Here is a 19092-nt window from a genome sequence, read left to right on the forward strand (position 1 = left end):
TCCTACAAATCCCTCGCTCATTGATTCACTGATGTACTCACTGACTCATTTACTGACTGGGCGAGCACGTCCCAGGGAGGTGAATGCAATACCATGTCTTATCGCTAGATGGGGCAAAGGAACAGTGCCTGTTTTGTTCTTATTCTAAGAAAAAATACCTTGGACAGGGTCACGCTCTCCGTATTCACACGGGTTGCATTTACTCATTTAGCAAGGATGTCTGTTCCCATAATGGTGTCGTGTTTCAGGAATCTGGCCACGTTCCATGGCAAGGCAGAAAGCGTTTTGGCTTTCAGTAATCGACACCTACAGTCACTGTCTTTGGTATCTGGACACGTCAAGAGCAGTTTGTAAGTCAGCAGTGTCTCCTGCTTTGATCGTGGACCATGAACATCACACATAATTGTGTGAACAACAAGCAACAACAGTCCAAATGACATCAGCGCTCATCCTGGGGAGGGGGGGTGGGAGGTTGGGGGGTTGTAACACTCACTCAACAAAACAGTAACAGAACATTTCACTCTTGTGTCAAACACATACATCGCTGGTTTTAAAAATGACAACCCTGTTCCTGAGAGGGGGGGGGGGGGGGGGGGGGGGGGGGGGGGGGGGGGGGGAAGGCCACATGTTCAAACAGACCTCTTTGAACCACCGACTGTACCTGGATCAGTAATAAGACTAAATAAGCCCAGACACACAATTATTCATACATAATTAAGATTACAAAAACATACTGTATGAGACAGAATCATTGGGGCTAATTGAGTTGGATACATTCCTAAGGCTGAGGTTCTGGTTGCTCGCCATCATCATCGATGGCAGACAGTTCCTTTTTTCCATATTTAGCTCCTCACCGTTCAGCACTGGAAGCAAAAAAGTTATGCAGCTGACTGAGTTTCACCCACCACCAGCAGTGTGGTGCTCAGGTAAGGTAAGATGCTCAGATGCTCAGGTGCTCAGATAGGTAAGCAGGACATGATATAAGAGCCAGAACTAAGTGAGCCAGCCTGGTTCAAGCTCTGCTGTGGAATATAACAAACCAGCCTGGTTCCAGCTGTGCAGTGGAATATGGGTATAATCAGCCAGCCAGTTCCAGCTCTACGCTGGAAAAAGAGTAAAACGTGCAACCAGTTTTTCAGCTGGGAAAGACACAAGTTAGAGTTCCTTGAAGAGCTTTGAGGAGTTCAGTTGAAGTGCTATGCAGAAAATAAATTTCCGAGTCCATCTCAAACAACCGGCTATTCAGAGCACACTTTGCCTGAAGAATAATCCAAGGAAAATCTCCAGGATTCCTCATTGGTTCACGCAGTGATGAGAGGAACCAAGAAGTTCAGGATTTACCACAACCTCCTCCTTAAAGGTTCTTGGTTCCTTCCACACCTGAGGGCAGGGTCTTCACTTTTCCTTGTACTCATTGGCTGGCTCCTGGCTGGCATCTTGGTTTGGAGTGAAGTGATTGGATGGCCACAGCAGGGTGGCGCTGAAGAAGCCAATGATGGCCAGGTTGAGCAGGAGGCTCAGGGCCAGTGTTCCCATGGTGCCCAGGAACGAGGGCCTGGTGGAGTGGGCGGCCAACCAGCTACGGCGGGATGTCATGTCCGCCAATACCGCCTCCATCTGGAAGTGTGTGCCCACCACCGCACACACGTGGAAGAGCTGGTGACTGTGACCTGAGAGAGAGAGAGACGAGGGGAGAGAGAGAGAGAGGAAATGAGAGGGAGAGAGAGAAGGAGATGGAGGGAAAGGGGTGCAGAGAGGGAGGAGGGAGGGGGCAGGAGAGGGAGAGAGAGAGAATTCAGAGAGAGAGAGAGGGAGGGAGGGAGAAGAGAAAGAGAGAGAGAGAAAGAGATGACGAGCGAAAGAGGGGGAGAGAGAGAGCAGGGTGTGAAACACAGATGTACAACATCATTACTGATTTATTTTCTAATCAGGTGCTATCTGAGGACGCCTCGTGTGCTCAGCTGTTCAGATGGGCTGACTCTGCCAGCGCGGGCGGACGGGCTCACCGATGTAGTCGAAGCGTCCGGGGGCCAGGCGCTCGGGCAGGTGCGAGGCGAACAGGAAGCAGGTGAGGAAGGCGAACAGCAGGTGGTAGCAGTGGTTGGACAGGGCCTCGCTGTGGCTGCAGCAGCCCCCACAGCACTGCAGTAGCTGGGCAGACGGACAGGCGGGGAGAGCAGACTGCGTTAGCGCGCGACAGCAGAGAGACGGGCCGATAACAGGGCCGTACACAGAGGCACAGTTTCAATGCACACCAGTCAGGAGACAGATAAGGAACGCGGTTGTACACAGGAGAGAAGTGTTTTAGGGTTTTTTTGTCATTTATGACCATGATATCTATATTTCCAGGATACCGGAGCAAGCACTGTATGCAAATTATCATGTGATTTGTTTATGCGTTATATACTTGTTTATGGTTTCTCTTTTTAATATTTTCTTTTAAATTTATTGTTCATAAATACATATATGTAGCTTCCATGACTTATCTTACAGTTTTTACACTCGGTGTACAAAAAAAACGAAGATCAAAAGAATTAAAAACAAATGTGAATGTAACCATCCATCAGTATACAGTCAGTGAGTATAATCTGACCTAAAAATGTTTTTCTTATACTTGCAATATATTTCATAATATGAACATATGATAACTGATTAAAAGCTTTTTTTGAAAGGAGACATAGAGGACAGTATTCTGTCCTCAATATGTCAATATTCTGAACTCATGAGTAATTTTATAGATTACTATAAAGCAGAAATACACTCACTCTGTAGAAGAGAGGGATATTATCGAAGATGAAAGGATACACAAATGCCCCTGTGCGTAAGATCTTACTCTTCCGAGGAAACTCCAACTCGAGAAACCTTGAGAATGAGAGACAGACAGAGAGAAAGATACAACTCAGATTCAGATCATTTCCGTATTTGAAACGTTTCATTGTATTTTCACACAAAACATATTCTCTGATACTGTTGACCAAGTGCAATAACATTCCTTGCTGTCTTACCAAAGGCCAAATTCAAGGGAAAATTGATTAAAATGAAAAACGAACTCAAAACTCCCCCTATTGGCTATGTCCACTAAGATGATTCTAAGATGGTTTTTAAGAGTGCCTTTATTAAGAATGTAGTAAATTTCCATTCCATATTATGAACATGGCAGTGTGGTATGGCTGATGGTGGTCATGGGAGATCACAATCTTAAAGATTGTTGTACCCTCCGGTAAGGTACTGCAGCAAACCTGAATTACTCCAGTGCATATGTACCTGTATGTGTGTAACAATATATGCATCATGGACAGGGGAGTCTGCTAAGCCAATGAATCACAACAGTAATACATAAGCATACATAACACATAACACATTATTAATTTAATTTAAAATATAATATATTTAATATGTATAAGTCTGTACCTGGAGTAGCATGACAACCCGGTGCAGACTAGCGTGTTGCCCATGGCGATGGGCACAAAATGTTGCTGCAGCCAGCTGTTCACCCAGTGGTCTGGCATCCCGTAGAAGCCATAGCAGATAGCACAGCCTGGACATGTACACACACACATACCAAACACACACATACAATACACACAGAGAAACATACACACACCCAGAAACACACACACAACATGCACACATACAAAACACACACACACATACCAAACACACACATACAATACACACACAGAAACATACACACACCCAGAAACACACACATAACATGCACAGACACAAATACACACACACACACACACACAAAAGAGCCGTGATTACTTAGTGTAGTGGGGCTACATATCAATGCCCTTAGCAGGGGTTCAGCCTCGGGTTGAGATCACTAGACCACTGAACTCGAAAAGAACTGGGACAGCTTTTCCTAATCCTTCCTCAGATTGCTGACCTGACCATTGCTAAAAGACCTGGCCGCAGCCAACAGCAGCCGGGAGACAGACTGGAGGAATGCAAGCTTGAAAAAGTGAAACGTTTTCCGTTTCAGGGAAGGGGACTTTGATATTTGTAAATGCGATCTTGTGTCTGTGAGGCAGTAAGAAGCTTAGTCTTCCAAGTAATATACTTATTCCTTATGCTGCAGAAAGTACATTAGGGTTAGGGAAAAGCACTCCAGTTCATGGCTGGTAACATTTAAATAACGCGGGTCCCTTAAACATGTTATTTGTGACACAGACTCACAAAATACGGGCTGTTCCGAGCCAGTTTCCCACCCTCATTTTAAGGCTTCCAATCCTTCTGTTACTACACAGTGACTGAACTGATTAACCTTTTGATAAAACTGTCCTCACACAAACCTGGGAGCCACAGCCAGGGCCAATATTCACAACATGGCACTGCTACATAAACAGTGAATCATAACCGTATTTATGGTACAATTCATAAGAGCTCTGTACTGAAAATTACAGTTAACGACGAGACTAAAAATCAGGTAATGAGACTAAAAAATTTCATTTTTAACAGCCTTTTTTTTTAAGTTGACACACACACGCGGTGACGCAGTGCTGCGTTCGGGTCCGGCCGCTGCGTACCCAGGCTGTAGAGGCTGAGCGCCCCGTAGTCGAAGAAGTAGCAGATGTGGCGTGCCTCGGGGGACATGCTGCTGAAAGTGTGGGCGCAGCTGGAGGTGAAGGGGTACACGCAGATCAGCAGCATGTACACCAGCAGCGGCCAGGTGTAGCTCTCCGACAGGAAGTCCAGCGAGGAGCAGAGCGCGCTCAGACGCCACAGGAAGTACCTGGGAGGGGGCGGGGTCAGAGGGATGGGGGACAGGCACACATTAGCATCTTTCAAAGGGGAACTTAGCTTGTCTTAAAAAATAAAAATGGTCATCAAGATCATCACTGTTACTCGCTGGAGGAAGAACATGTTGGTCGAACCACTTTGCTGTTTTATGACACTGTGTGCAAAGGCAGTGGTTCATTTTTTTTTTCTTTTCTGTATGAGTGCTGTATGTGCATTTACTGTAAGAGCAATTAAATGTTCCAACTCATAAACCAGATTCATTTGGACCTTGTCAGAATTAGCCGAGTCTAAGACCAGCATCAGCAGCTGAACCTTTCCTATGAACTGCTCCTCTGATGGTGACACAGTGACTACTGCTGCCCAGAAACACATCTGTGCAGACCTGTATGCACCTGTTTCAGGTAGAGGGAGTCGGAGGAGTTCGGGGATTAGAGACGGGAGGTGCTCATACCATGTGGGCAGGAAGTGGGTCCAGATGTTGACCGTCTCATTGGTCATCTGGAAGCTGCTCAGCACGCAGTCCAGGGCGGAGCTCCGGGGGTGCCGGTACCCCGAGATGATGCCGTCCTCCCGGAACACCTGAGAGACAGGAAGTGACCGCGGTTAAACACAGGATTAAACACAGGATCAGCTACGGTTCTGGTGTGGTCAAACACACGGTCACATTTTCACAGCTTGACAGGCCAGACTCCCTGGTACTCATTTCAGGGCTATGGTCTTGGGTAAACACACTCACGGTGACTAATTCAGATGAATGGCCTTAGTTAACCACGTGTATAGTCACAGATTCAGTTGTATGGTTTCGGTTAGCCACACTCATAGTCACAAATTCAGGTGAACACTCCAAGTTAACCATTTATGGTCACAGACTGTTGTTTCAGTGCTGGTTGGCTGCACCTGCGGTCAGTGACTCAGCAGCTCGGTCCTGATTGGCTGCACTAGCAGTCAGTGACTCAGCAGCTTGGTCCTGATTGGCTGCACCAGCAGTCAGTGACTCAGCAGCTCGGTCCTGATTGGTGGTTCTCACCCTGGGAACCTGGTGGTTGTGGAAGAGCTGTGGCAGTTTGATGCTCAGCATGGTTCCAGGTGAACGCAGAACCCCTCCTCTCTGCAGGGTCGGTCTGTCTCACAACGGCACGCTCCACAGGGCAGGGCGCTCAAACCAAGCAGGCCACGCCCCTGCCGCCCTCTCCCATCACACGCACCGGTCCGAGGCCCCGCCCTCCACAGCCGTTACGACGCCCAGGAAACGCTGTGGTACAGAGACAGGAGGGGTTGGGCGGCAGACAATTACAGCAGACATTACATTTACATTTATCCATTTCACAGGTGCTCTTATCCAGAGCATCTTACAAATGAGTATGAGCATTTATTGCATAATATAAGGACCACAGACACCTACATTAAGAGTAAACAAACAACATATCCAGAGACTGTGCTGAGTTGTAAATACCTCAAGGTCTACACTAAAGACTCCTAGTCCTGCACAAATGTGACGTGAGGCTACTTTACCGGTGCAGAAAGGTTTAAAGTTCTGGGAGAGAGTAGATAACTCCTCATACATGGAACAGGAACTGCTGCAGAAGGTGAGTTTTCAGCCTGAGGCAGAAGGATGCCAGGAAGGTGGATTCAGCTGTTTCATGGTAACTAGAAGCTCTTTTTACTACAGTGTTCATCGTGCAGGGAAAGGATTTCACACAATGGTGGTCATCCACCGTAAAATATAGTTCCTCTCATAAAGCCTTTGGATTACTGGATAAAGCTGTGACGATTACTGGAAAGTAGTTACACTCAGTATTAGAATGAAACTTTACAGTGCCAAATAACTAGAATAGGTTGGAAATGAATCAAAGCTTTGATTTTGCTGACAGACAATTCAAGGCCTTTTTATGATTACGAAGAAAAAATGCTGTTGCAAATTACAAGACACTAATGGCAATCGATTTAAATGATGGACATTTTATAAATATGAATTTATTCAGATGGGTCAAAGGTTTGGTGTGACCCATGAGTGTACAGAGTGGACACAGTCTCACAATAGTACTACATTACATTACATTATTGGCATTTAGCAGACCAGACCTTATCCAGAGCAACTTACATAGGTTACAGTTTTTTTACTTATACAGCTGTATATTTACTGAGGCAGTTGTGGGTTAAGTACCTTAGCCAATGATACAGCAGCAGCAACCCAGCGGGGAATCGAACCAGCAACCTTTCAAGTCCTGCTCCTTAACCATTATGCTACACTGCTGCCCTACAGATGAAGTTTCAATGGAGAAGTCTCAGCAACTGCAAAAACAGGATATCTTTCTGTGTGGGACTGTGCTAAACTGTTCTACATTCATGTCTATACATGCAGTTAGGAGATAACAGCTGTCTCCACACAGCCAGAGGGTGATGGCATGGTGTAGCAGTTAGAGTAGGGCCCTGCTGTTGTACCCTGGAGCAAAGTTATTACCCAAATTACCTCAGTAGGTATCCACTTGCACAATCAGATAATGTGTAACAATGAAAATTACATAAGACAACCCTGGATGGGTGAAAGGTGTTACATAAGAAACTTTGAGGGAAAGAAAAGAAACCTGACGTTGTGGTTAGAGCCAGCAGTGTGGCAGAAAACGTGCTGGTGACTCAACCAGAAAGGCTGCAAAATGCTGCCAAGGCTTTTTCCAAGGCGCTGGAATAACCACAGGGCTGTGGAGAAACGATTAAGCCCTTCAGTTCTGACTCAGACCTGCTGGTAATTTTTCACCAGCCTCTGCAATAGCCAAAAACCTTGTTGAAATTATACGCACGCCCAGTAAAATGTGTTATTTATATTACTTTCAGTAAGTTTCCATACAAGAAGCTTTCTGTAATAAAAATGGCACATAAAGCAAGTCATGCCAAATTAATGTGGACGGAATCTAAATTGGTGGTGTGGTGGTTTGGGGACAGGAGGTTAAACCACCGGTGGTGAGAAAGCGGCTGCCCTTTATAAAAGGAGGGTATGCAGGCATGCACACAAACATACCCGCATACACACACACCCACACACACAACCGCATACACACACCCGCACGCACACTCACACACACACACATACACACACATACCACACAGACACGTGCATATACACACACACACACACACACACACTCAGCTCGCAGGCCTACGGGGATGATGGATAGGAATGGCCTGCAGATTTGTATATTTGAGGATGACATCATAGTCAGAAAACTGCCACAGTGTGCACCAATCAGAATGCAGAAAGAGGCACACATATGGAGAGGGAGGAGCTAATGTACTGGTCACACACAAGGAGCTGTCAAAGGCCAAATACCACATCATCACATGAGACTTAACCTAAAACAAGTCAAAGTTTCAGCAAAAAATACTTAACAATCTGGCCACAGTGAGCAAAAAAACCCCCAAAAAACACACATGCCACAACAAGTCCAGACAATAGACTCGCAGGGCATGTACCACTCACTGGAACAGGCTGTCATTACGTGTCATATGTTTATGTCTGCCCTATATTATTGCAGCCAGGCAGGCAGGTCCGCGGCAGGAGAAGCCCAGGATCCTCGCTGCTCAGTGGGGACAAAGGAGGCTTTGTGCGCTCTCTGTTACACCCCGCGACAGCACAGCGTCGGAGGAGAGATGCCAGCGCCACACTGAGGACCCCGAGTTTAAGCGCCCTTTACCACCCTGCACGCCCAACTGCCAGGGTCAGGGGTCACTGTAGGGAACCGCGAGGCGAGGTCCGCCTTTGCATTTGGGCATGCTGTTAGCTGCACCTGCACGGGACAGGCTGTCACCTGGATTTACATTACATTACAGTTATTTAGCAGACGCTCTTTATCATGTGACTTACTATTTTACCCATTTATACAGCTGGGTATTCACTGAGGCAATTGCAGGTTAAGCTCCTTGCCCAAGTGAACTGCAGCAGCGGCCCAGCTGGGAATCAAACCAGCAGCCTTTTGGTTACGAGTCCTGCTCCTCACCACTACACCACACTGCTGCACCTTAAACTTGGACTTAAACTCCAACATGCTCAGCATCCCATTCAACACCGTAAGCAAGCTAACCTGCGTAAGCAGAGAGGGAGAATCACCTGATTCATGGCTATTAAACCCGTACTGCAAGCGGCCTGTCCGCAGGTTTACCGCAGACAGAAGGGCAGCCCGCTTCCCGAACTGCCGGCTAACATGGCTGGAGGAGGGAGGAAGGAGAGAGGAGCTGGATTTTCATATCAATAAGGTGCATTCCTCACATGGATTTGCATAATGAGAAACATAACAGCTGCCGTTTCTGCAGGCCACGGGAACATGAACAGCAGTTACAGCTACATTCAGTGGGATCTACATCCGCACTCATCTTAGGTGCTCCATCTGCGTTATTTTCAGCATGGACTCAAAACTCCCTTTTTGTATTGTGGCAAATCAATATAATAATTAGAATAAAGCCATCCTTCATTTTTGCGCTCTCTGGCTGCCACTCCTTGAAATACATATTCATCAGCTCTACGGCTAAAGTTGATCCCCGGGGAAAGCCACGCAAATAAGTAATAAATATATTTTTCTACGTTATAGCAGAGACACTGGAACTTCGTGATGTCCGGCTCAACATTGTGATGTCCATTGCCGATGGCATCGTACATTGGCCCAACCCTAATGCAGTCACACACAAAATAGTTAATTACATAGCCAGATGAATATACTTAGTGCAAAACCATATCAAGTTCTTCCAGATTCTGGCCTGATTCCTTCTTTTTTTGACACCAAATTACTGCTAGTACACACATTGCGGGCACTCAAATGACCTGGTACGGCACTTGTCCTTAAAGTTGAGTAATGTACTTAGGCAAGAATTGCTTTTTTGTTTCTCCACAATAGTTTTTGTTTACACAATAGCTTCTGTTTGTTTAAATGACTTCCAAAGCCAAAAAATGTGGGCTAACACTATCTTAATATGGGTAATAAGGACAGATTATAATATTCATTCACTGAAGGGAATACTGGTCCTCAACTAATCAAATCTCCAATCCTAAACATTGTGCCTGTAAATAATTGCAGATTATTTGCATTAATCTGAATAAAATCCCCAAAAGTCTTCCCCCATTCACAAGTGGTGTGAGGCCGACAAATCCCGGATTATGGTCGTTTCGAGGTTTACAGATAACATCCATCTTAAAATATTACTTGCATTTTAACAGACTGCAGGCATTGTTCTGTCTGGCGAGTGTCAGTGGGATTCAGCAACGATTCGGCACTTTTGTTTTGCTTGGATGCAATTTAAGCTTGATGGCACTGACAGCACAGGCCATTGAAGAAGCTGCCCTTCACACCATGCAATTCACAAAACTGCGATTTGACAGAGCAGCCCTCGCCACTTACTGTAATTCATTTTCTTGCATCCATAATTCACACATAATTTGAACATAATTGGAAGCAGATTTCTGCTTCCTGTTGGCCCGTGATCATATTACCATCTCGACAGAACATTGGAGTTTAAAAATTTCCGGATGTGAATAAAAATGTCCGCTATTGTGCAAAGCCTCCAGGATCAGTCGATGAATTATGGAGGCTGGAAATGCAATCAGACCCTTCCCTTGGGTTCAACACACTGCGCTGGAGAGAGAGGCTGACAGCGGGGGTCTTTAGGACAGAGGAGAGGAACTGATGGACTCGCTGGGTTGAAGCGCCGGTCTGTCTGACACTGTCAACACCTGATTTTTATTAATGATTTAAGCCCCAACACACAGACAGGCCTAACAGAGTCATCATCTTCCTCCATACTAAAAATAAGCGTTTTATTAGGAAATCGGTAAACACAGACTCTCCCACACGAAGATCTGTTTCTATCAGAGGCACGGAGTAAGAGTTGGCTCCTGGGAGTTGAAGCGGGGAAACAGCATGGCAAGCCGGGTGGAAACAGGTGTGTCGACTTCCTAAATTATACTCCCCAGGAGCAGTTAGGGTCCATGTGCTGAGTGCATTAGCATCTGCATGCCTTCATGAGCACTTACTGTAATGGAAACACTGCCAAAGAAAAGTAATGATTTCTGTGTGTACACACATACACGCACACGTGTGTGTGTGTGTGTGTGTGTGTGTGTGTGTGGATATACATAGACTATATTTCTCTCTATCTGTATATTTCCGTCTATATTACATAACATTACACTATTGGCATTTAGCAGATCTATGCAGCTGGATATTTACTGAGGCAATTCTGGGTTAAGTACCTTGCAAAAGGGTACAGCAGCAGTTCCCCAGTGGTGGGGAATCGAACCAGCAACCTTTCAGTTACAGGCCCTGCTTTTTACCACTACGCTACACTGCAGCCACTATATGTGTATATAGACTCTACTTATTCATCTCAAACGATTGCCTTTAATGCACTGATGCTTCTTCTTTCCATGTTTCATACCTGTGATGTAATTCTGATGAATAAACATGAAAATGAAAGAGTGTACTTTGCAGCTTAATGTGTTTCGGGTCTTATTTAAACAAGACAAACATGCCAAAACATGATGAGGTACACTACACAAAGACAGAGACCTTGCAAGTGGATAATCAACATCATAAACTTTGTAAGCCACAGGTACTTTGATTATATAAATACAATTCTGCACACACACGCACGCACACATGCACGCGTGCACACACACACACACATACACACACACACATGCGCGCGTGCGCACACACACACGCGCCTGCACACACACACACATACACATGCACACACATACACGCGTGCACACACACACACACGCATGCACACACGTACACACGTGCACGCACACACACAGACCTCCTTTTTTTTTCACTTTTTCTTGTATGTAGTTGAGACATCCATAAACAGCCCTTATTGGTCTTGTGAAGCCTCTTTCGTGAGCTCCTACCATTCAAAAGATAACTGTGGAAATCAACACGGAGCCATCTGGCTCAGAGGGTCAGAACTGATCCTGACTTGTGTGGCTTGATGCCAGTCTATCACAGGGTCATAACCCCCTATCCATCAATCGGTACCACATTGCTCAGTTTTTGGTGTTACTCAGCTAGGGGTTGAACCCTCAGCTTCCTAAGGGACCAGGACAAACACTGAAACCGCAGGGCTGCTCAAATGGTGCATAAAAGCCAAACACTTCCCACTGACTGTAACCGCCTGCGTGACAGCTTCTCTGCCCAGGCATCTACTGTAATGTGACCTGTCTCCCTGTGTCAACCCACTATGACCCTCTTTCTACTGCCCCCTGTACCACCCCCACCAGCCTAAGCTGTTAAATTCCATCCCTCACTCATGACTTTGTCACATGACCTCTCTAAATTCTAAATGTGGGGGGGGGGGGTGTCTGTGTCCCTCAGCCATGACAATAAGGCATGTATGCCGATAGGGGGGTCAGTTAGCATGTGGTACAGGCCTGTGATGTGGTCTCGAGAATTGTGAAACTGTGCTTGGGGAGGTGGGGGGGGAGGCAGACCTATAGGACCAGCTCATGAGGATCATCAGTCTGGATTTATGTACAGTTGAATAGATCATTGACCACAATTAACAATCAGCTTTGACACATGCTTGATTAGCCTTAAAAAGCCCCTTCAGACTGCTAACCTCTGATACTGCAGTGTGGATCTGTATCCCTGCTTCTGAGGCCAGCAGTCACCACAGCAAGCTGATCCCACAGCAAGCACAGTAAATCCACCAGACACACGCAAAGGATTCTGGGAGACAGCTGACATGAGACATGCGAGAGTACAAACACCAGTAACCCTGTGAAAGGGGCTTTTCGCTTGTGTAGTGCTCTGCCTCACTTGTAAGTCGCTTTGGATAAAAGCGTCCGCCAAATGAATAAATGCAAATGCAATGTAAATGATCAGCTGAATCAACAGCACAGAGAAACTGACTTTGCAACATCTGAGGGGGCTTTCCCCCACTCATAACCCTAGCCCTTTTCCCGTTTCCATGGGAATCTCTGCTTGTCCGAAAAGAGCAAGCTAATTTGTCAAACTGCACCCCACTATTACTGGTGACCTTAAACTCAACCCTGAGCTGGTTCCTCGTCGGCCCCGCTCGGGTTTTGTTTGACTGTAAACGGTGCCTGAGGGATGCGGGAGAGGTGAAAGAGCCGGGAACAGGTCACACAGGGGGCGGGGCCGAGCTGGCGGGAGGGACAGGAAGTCAAGGGGCCCTGTCGTGTGTATCCCCCCCCCCTCCCGGCCAGCCCCTTCCAGCTGTGTTTACCCACGGAACCTGGACCACTAGGAGAGCCTGTGCCCCCCACATGAACTGCCCCCCCCAAACAAAAACAAACCCCACAAACACGCAACTCAGACAGTGAAGTATTTAAACACTGTGGGCTGCTGTATGACAAAAATACTGACAGATCACTTTAGGGCCAATTATCATGTATATGCACTTGGAGCTTGAAATTATTTAGAAAAATAGAAGAAAAAGCAAGTGTTTGAAAGGACGTGCAGGGAATATCCAGTCTAAGGAAGGGAGGGGAAAAAGAATGTTTATGATGTGGGCGATGACACATGATCATGAGACAGGTGTCATCATCCTTTGGAGAGTTCTGTGCAAAGTTGCACTGTCTCCAAAGTTTCTGGGCAAGGTTTCAAACCACTTATTCATACTAACAGGAAGTGTAGGATACACCTACTGCATCAGCGCTCTGAGCGCACCCAGCGTTTTGCTAAAGAGCTGGGTGAACCGGACAGACCAATGTGTGCGGCGCATTTTAAAGTAATTTTCCTAGTCAGCATCGTACTGCAGCGTGATGGACGGGTTTTCCTTGCGGACACTGAAGAGGAATGCCACGCTTCGTTATAAATATAAACTATCCCTGCGGAATTGCCAAAGTACTCCCAGGAACGGAACGGCTGGCACGCCAGTTTCCGCGGTCAGACTCAATAAAACTGCTCTTACCAAACGGTTTGTTTCATTTCCTTTGTGCGAGATGTTACTTGTGTTATAAACAGACAACAGACTATTGCACAACACACATCTCTCCTGAGCAAAAGCGGTGCAAAGTGCAATAGCCTCACAAACACATTTATTAACTGTGTAAGCAAACCTGCCTCGCGTGAATGAAGTCCCTGCAAAAGTTAAAATAAAATAAACATTTCTGCTGTTTTAATGCTAACAGCTATGGCTGAACGCGAGAGGTCAATGCTCACACAGCTTCATATTTTCCGAGGGGTCTCCAGCTCCCGGTGGGAGTGGCCTGAGCTTCACCTACGCGCTGAGTGATGCTTTCAAACTCAGCTTCAAAACAAGAGCGAGCCCTCCAGCAGGGACACAAGGGAAAGGCAAAAAAATTTTACGTTTAAAGTGCAGAGAAACGCTTCAAACCCGTGACATCCTGAAACTATATGTATCGCAACTGCAGACACAAACACCAAAAGCAAAAAAAAAAAAAAAACACGGTGAACACGAAACACGTGACCGATGCGTTTTAAAAACAATAAGAACACAAACCTTTTATGGGGAGCCTGGTCTTCTCCGCCGCTTGATCAACGCATCGCATATACTGGCCGGTGCGAAACTTTAAATTTGCCTGTCGACTCTGCTTGTTTTAAAACTTGGGTTCGATTACAATGAACTTCACCAGATTTTGTTGGAAGGGGTTGACTGTCTCCGTTTTGGCATTTCTGTGCAAGCGAATTAAATCTGTAGACCCACGGCAGAAATCCCACCCTCTGAAACATAACGGCTGATTTCATTGGTTAAGAACAAAAAAGAAGCCTTGTTTGTTCAAGTTTGTTTTGGATCGGGACGTGGACCAGAGAAGAGACTGTACTTAGCGAATATTGGGATATTGCATAGTTTTTTTCTTCCTAAGGACTCGTAACTTGAGTTCTGATAACCTAATATGTGCTTAATATGTGCTGGATTTAGCTCTTCCCGCCAGCACTATTAGTCTTGCCATGGGATTAACGATAAATATTTTTTAGAAAATATGAACCGCGTTTGATCAGACCCTGAAAACAGATGATAGTTTATGTCTATCCATAGAGCCGAACTGATATTATAATTCAGTTTGGTACGTTTTGTTTACCACTGTTATGTTTTAATTCCTTGTCTTTCATACTGAGCTCGTCTTCAAAAGATCAGTAGACTGTTCACAAGTATTCATAATAGAACAAAATATGGCAATTGAGCGCCCTCTGGTGTTTACACGCGATTCTCCACGCAATGCATAGTTCTTTTCTTTTGTAATGCATCGCGAGATAACGCTCTTCCAAACGTTAACATTTACCGAGAACGGATGCGTGAAGATCCGTTCCTAAACCAGAACTCCGGACAGGGGTGCAAGCGCCAGTTTTGCTGTTAAGAGATTTCACAACCCAGTGTTCAGTTACAGTATCAAATCACCTCTGAACCCAGTCTACGACCCCAGCAAGGCAGAGGGGAAGGTGGCACCCAGACCACCTGTGGAAAACCTGTAAGTACCAGGGGGATCACCCTCTACACTGTGCAATATCTGACAAATGAATCAAAAGGACTGACAGGAAGTGAATGAAAAACTGTGGATATGGATATTTTCATACCTGTCAAGGGACAGACAAGCAGCCATCATTATTAGTATAATAATTATATAACAGTAACAAAAATAGGGGTTGTGCTCTCAGCAGATACCCTTTTATAGAGCAGCCTCTGGAGGCTAATTATCTGTTTATAATGCTGGATATTTACAGAAGCAAACTGGCACCTTGCTCAGGGCCACCACTGTAGTGCCTGGCCCCGGGTTCGAACCCTCACCTCCTAGTTCACTTTGTTCACTGTGAGCTTTCTACTCATCACCTGCCTATCACCATCTGTTGAACAAAAATATTCACACAACAGATGACACGACTGCAGATGACAGTATTAGAGAGATAAACAATGATTTAATTTAGTCATTTTTACAGGCACATAAGCAAAATAATTTCTACAATGCAATCAAGGCAGAAGTGGAGGAAAGTGTAAGTAAACATCAGTAACCAGAGATGAGGATATTCTTCTTCCTATCAATATTAGTATTAGTCAGTATCAGTATTAGCTATTAAACCAAATAATGCCATTAGCAGTCGTACGGTGTGTGGAATATACCTGGCTGCTGTATACACTGATATAGATATGGTTCGTAGGTGTATTTAACAGCAAAGCAAAAACAGGCAAACACAGGCAATGACAGATTTCATAGAAATACAGCATGGCATGCAGCATGCCCGTCTATGTCAACATGTCTACTTCCCAGTGTGGGCGAAATTCTTTACCCGACAACCGTTCAAAACATTTTACTCTGATCGGCTCAGGTGTCTCATCTGTGGCTTCTGGGCCAATCAGACTCAAATGTGCTTATTTTTTTTTTGTTGACTTAAAAAACCCATCCGCTTTTAACCCCTAACGATATTTGCCACAAAATAACTAACTGTAGCTGGGTGAGTACAGATCAATGCAGGAAGTGACCGTATGCCTGGTTACGATGAAAACGGCTGACAGATACACGCACATGTGCGCTTGATCACAATCAAAGCACAAGTACACATCACACAGATATGCACACACACATTGGCATGCTTATTTGGTGACCACTAGGCCCTATATTGCTTTCTGAGCAAAGACTTCCCGACTCCTTTGGTCCAATATTGCATCTCTCCCATGATATGTGAGCAAGCCGCATTCAGTGCCAACTCTCTTCATTCCCTGATCTGATTCTTTCTCTCCTTTCCGTGTCTCTCTCTCACTCCCCGCTCAAATTCTAATTCAAGTGATCTTTACTGGCATAACAGAGAATTTCTGTCTTGCTAAAGCACTTGTATGATGAATGACATACGAGGAATCTTTTCTGCTTTCACTTGCTTGATATTCTGCTTTAGCCCCCTTCCCCTCTTCTCTGTCCCTCTCTCTCCACCTCCTCTTCTTTTTCACTCTCTCTTCCCACTCTCTCCCTCTTTTTACCTTTCCCCCTCTCTCCTCTCTTTCCTCCCCCTCACCTTTCCTCACTCTTTCTCTCTCTCCCTTTCCCCTCCCTCCCTCTGGTAACAGCAGTCATCTGTCTCTCTTTTCTGCCCCCTCTCTTTCTCTCCCTTGCTCGATACCCTACAGTGAGTCACAGTCTCTCTCCCCCTCTTTCTCTCTCCCCCTCCATCCTTCCCTTTCTAATCCCTGCATTGAGTCACTGTCCTCTCTCTCTCTCTTTCTCCCCCCCCCCTCTCTCTCTCTCTCTCCCCCTCTTTCTCTCTCTCTCTGTCTGGCTCTGTCTCTGCCCCCCTCTCTCTAAGCCCTGCAGTGGTAGTTGACGTGTATCTGGGGGTTGATCTGGCAGGTGAGGGTCAGCAGGTGCCTCAGAACCCTCTCTCTGTTGGAGCGGTAGCTTTTGGTCATGGACTGGATCTTCTGCTGTGTCTGCTGCTCCACTTCAGAGGAGAGACCGCCCTGGGAGCCAAGCACCTGAGAGAGAGAGAGAGAGGGGGGGGGGGGAGAGAGAGAGAGAGAGAGAGAGAGAGAGAGAGAGGGAGAGAGAGGGAGAGGGAGAGAGAGGCAAGGCTTTAGTCCAATATTGTTCACCAGCATCTACATAATTATATGTCACATGATAGTGTAATGGCCTCTTGTAAATATTGTCATTTATTAAATGCCCCATTTTCATAAGCAGAATTGTCTTGGAAAGCAGAGAAAATAACAGGTAGAATAATATCAGTGTGAGAGGAGAGAGCAGCAGATCCCACGCCCGCCCGGTGAGAGTCAGCGCTGCGTATCTCTCGTACCGTGTGCTGCTTCTGGGCGAACTCCCGCTCCCTCTCGCCACGGTACTGCTCGATCTCACCCTGCGCCTCTTCCTTCGCCTGCCTCAGGCGGCGGGTCTTCCCTGCACACAGAGAAACACACAGTCTTCACCACGCTGGGTCCCACAACCAGAGGGTTGCAGGGTTCAGTCCAGATTGGGGCACTGGTATTGTAACCCTCAGCACTGCACTTAGCCTGAATTACTTTGGTAAATATCCAGATGTGTACAAGGCAACCTGTATAAGGGCATAATAATGATAATAATAATAATAATAATAATAATAGGGAGATGTCAATAAAATGTTTGATTACATAAAAATCAGCGGCATTCCACATTATATGTAAGCTATTTATTTATGAACAATACAAAGACTTCTCCGGTCACGGAATGAGTATGCATGTTGTAACCGGTTGTTGTGTTAACAAAGTGGAATGCATTCTTTGGTAAGATCTTACCACCTCATTTTAGTAACGGTTCTCGTACCGTAAAAAGAGATTGGCCAGATGAAAGTATGAAACTCGTCACAGACGAGAACAGGATCATATTGGCGCACTGTCCGAGAGGAGCACAATGTCTGCATGTACTCAGAAGTCAAGGCCTATCAAAGTGCAGACGCGTTTCCATATACTTCTAAATCACATGAGAAACAATGACAGAAGTGAAACATTCGTTGGTTCTCGTTGTTTCCTGTTCATGCGTGAACTAAATAAGACGTACGCGAAAAGAAGCAGGAGAACATGCTCTCGCACACAGCAACTGCCGATCTTCTCAAATGCTGGGCAGTCACATTCGCAGCCGGTCATTTAATAACACTCACTGTCAGCACGCCATTTGGGTACCAAGCATAAATACGATTTTCTTGACCTCGAAATGTCAGGTCCCATGTACACTGCGGCTCGAATCCGAACTTGTGATAACATACCGCGTTCACTCAGGCGTGAGAGCTATGTTCTGAGCTATATCATCGTGCAGGCTATCCATGCATTATTCACAGCCAGACCCCCCTTGTTGGTTACACACAGGCAACATATTTCCAACTGAAATTTCCGATGACATTTGTTTTCCTCAACTATGGATTTGGACAGGGTTTTTTTTGGCCATTTTGGTCAATTTTGCTTATACAGTTGACTATACCTGAAATCATTAGTCAGTATGCGCAGATTATTCTGTCACGACGCTACAGTGCACCATAATTATGTATTTGAATCAAAGTAAACAATCGTCTCGTTCATTGCTTACATTTCACAACAGCTTGTTAATTGTACTCACTCTTTCTCGCCTCGGCTACCTTCTCGGCGGCTCGTTTCTCCGCTTGCAGAAGCTGTTGGATCCCTTGGGACTGGCTCGCCATCCTCGATCGGAATGTAATGCGTCTCTGACTGCGTCGCCGGCTCTGAGAGCTGTAACCGTTGCGCCTCGTAAAAACACCCGTTCGCAGCTCAGAAATGACGCCACCGTCGTAGTCAGACGCAGCCAACGTAACACCTCAGCACCTCACTTCTGAGCCGGGTATGAACGCTGGTACGCATCGGTCTTTCGCACACTGCGTACAAAATTTGTTTAATTTTTGTCAGCCT

The 19092-nt window shown here is 45.9% G+C and overlaps 2 protein-coding genes across 2 annotated transcripts; both read right to left on the reverse strand.

The window, feature by feature from the left end:
- Window positions 1-1395: 1395 nt before the first annotated feature.
- Window positions 1396-14383, reverse strand: LOC118769073 (membrane progestin receptor delta-like). Its single transcript, XM_036516085.1, has 8 exons — window positions 14221-14383; window positions 5774-5998; window positions 5198-5325; window positions 4533-4738; window positions 3412-3538; window positions 2766-2862; window positions 2007-2151; window positions 1396-1670 (listed from the first exon to the last, which is right to left on the reverse strand). The coding sequence occupies exons 2-8, from the start codon at window positions 5822-5824 to the stop codon at window positions 1396-1398; spliced, it is 1029 nt and encodes a 342-aa protein (XP_036371978.1). The 5' UTR covers window positions 5825-5998; window positions 14221-14383.
- Window positions 14384-16765: 2382 nt separating this feature from the next.
- LOC118768989 (V-type proton ATPase subunit G 2-like) lies at window positions 16766-18980 on the reverse strand. The gene is made up of 3 exons (XM_036515982.1): window positions 18785-18980; window positions 17496-17596; window positions 16766-17178 (listed from the first exon to the last, which is right to left on the reverse strand). Exons 1-3 carry the CDS (start codon window positions 18864-18866, stop codon window positions 17005-17007), a joined length of 357 nt encoding a protein of 118 aa, XP_036371875.1. The 5' UTR covers window positions 18867-18980; the 3' UTR covers window positions 16766-17004.
- Between the last annotated feature and the right edge of the window lie 112 nt (window positions 18981-19092).

Source organism: Megalops cyprinoides, chromosome 21 (assembly GCF_013368585.1).
Source record: "Megalops cyprinoides isolate fMegCyp1 chromosome 21, fMegCyp1.pri, whole genome shotgun sequence".
NCBI lineage: Eukaryota > Metazoa > Chordata > Actinopteri > Elopiformes > Megalopidae > Megalops > Megalops cyprinoides.

Coding starts and splice junctions, on each gene's coding strand:
- LOC118769073 (XM_036516085.1), bottom strand. CDS start 5,824: ATGCTGAGCATCAAACTGCCACAGCTCTTCCACAACCACCAGGTTCCC. Junction 2,863..3,411: donor GGGTTGTCATGCTACTCCAG/GTACAGACTTAT, acceptor CTCATTCTCAAG/GTTTCTCGAGTTGGAGTTTC. Junction 2,152..2,765: donor ATATCCCTCTCTTCTACAGA/GTGAGTGTATTT, acceptor CCGTCTGCCCAG/CTACTGCAGTGCTGTGGGGG.
- LOC118768989 (XM_036515982.1), bottom strand. CDS start 18,866: ATGGCGAGCCAGTCCCAAGGGATCCAACAGCTTCTGCAAGCGGAGAAA. Junction 17,597..18,784: donor GGTAGCCGAGGCGAGAAAGA/GTGAGTACAATT, acceptor CTCTGTGTGCAG/GGAAGACCCGCCGCCTGAGG. Junction 17,179..17,495: donor TCGCCCAGAAGCAGCACACG/GTACGAGAGATA, acceptor TCTCTCTCTCAG/GTGCTTGGCTCCCAGGGCGG.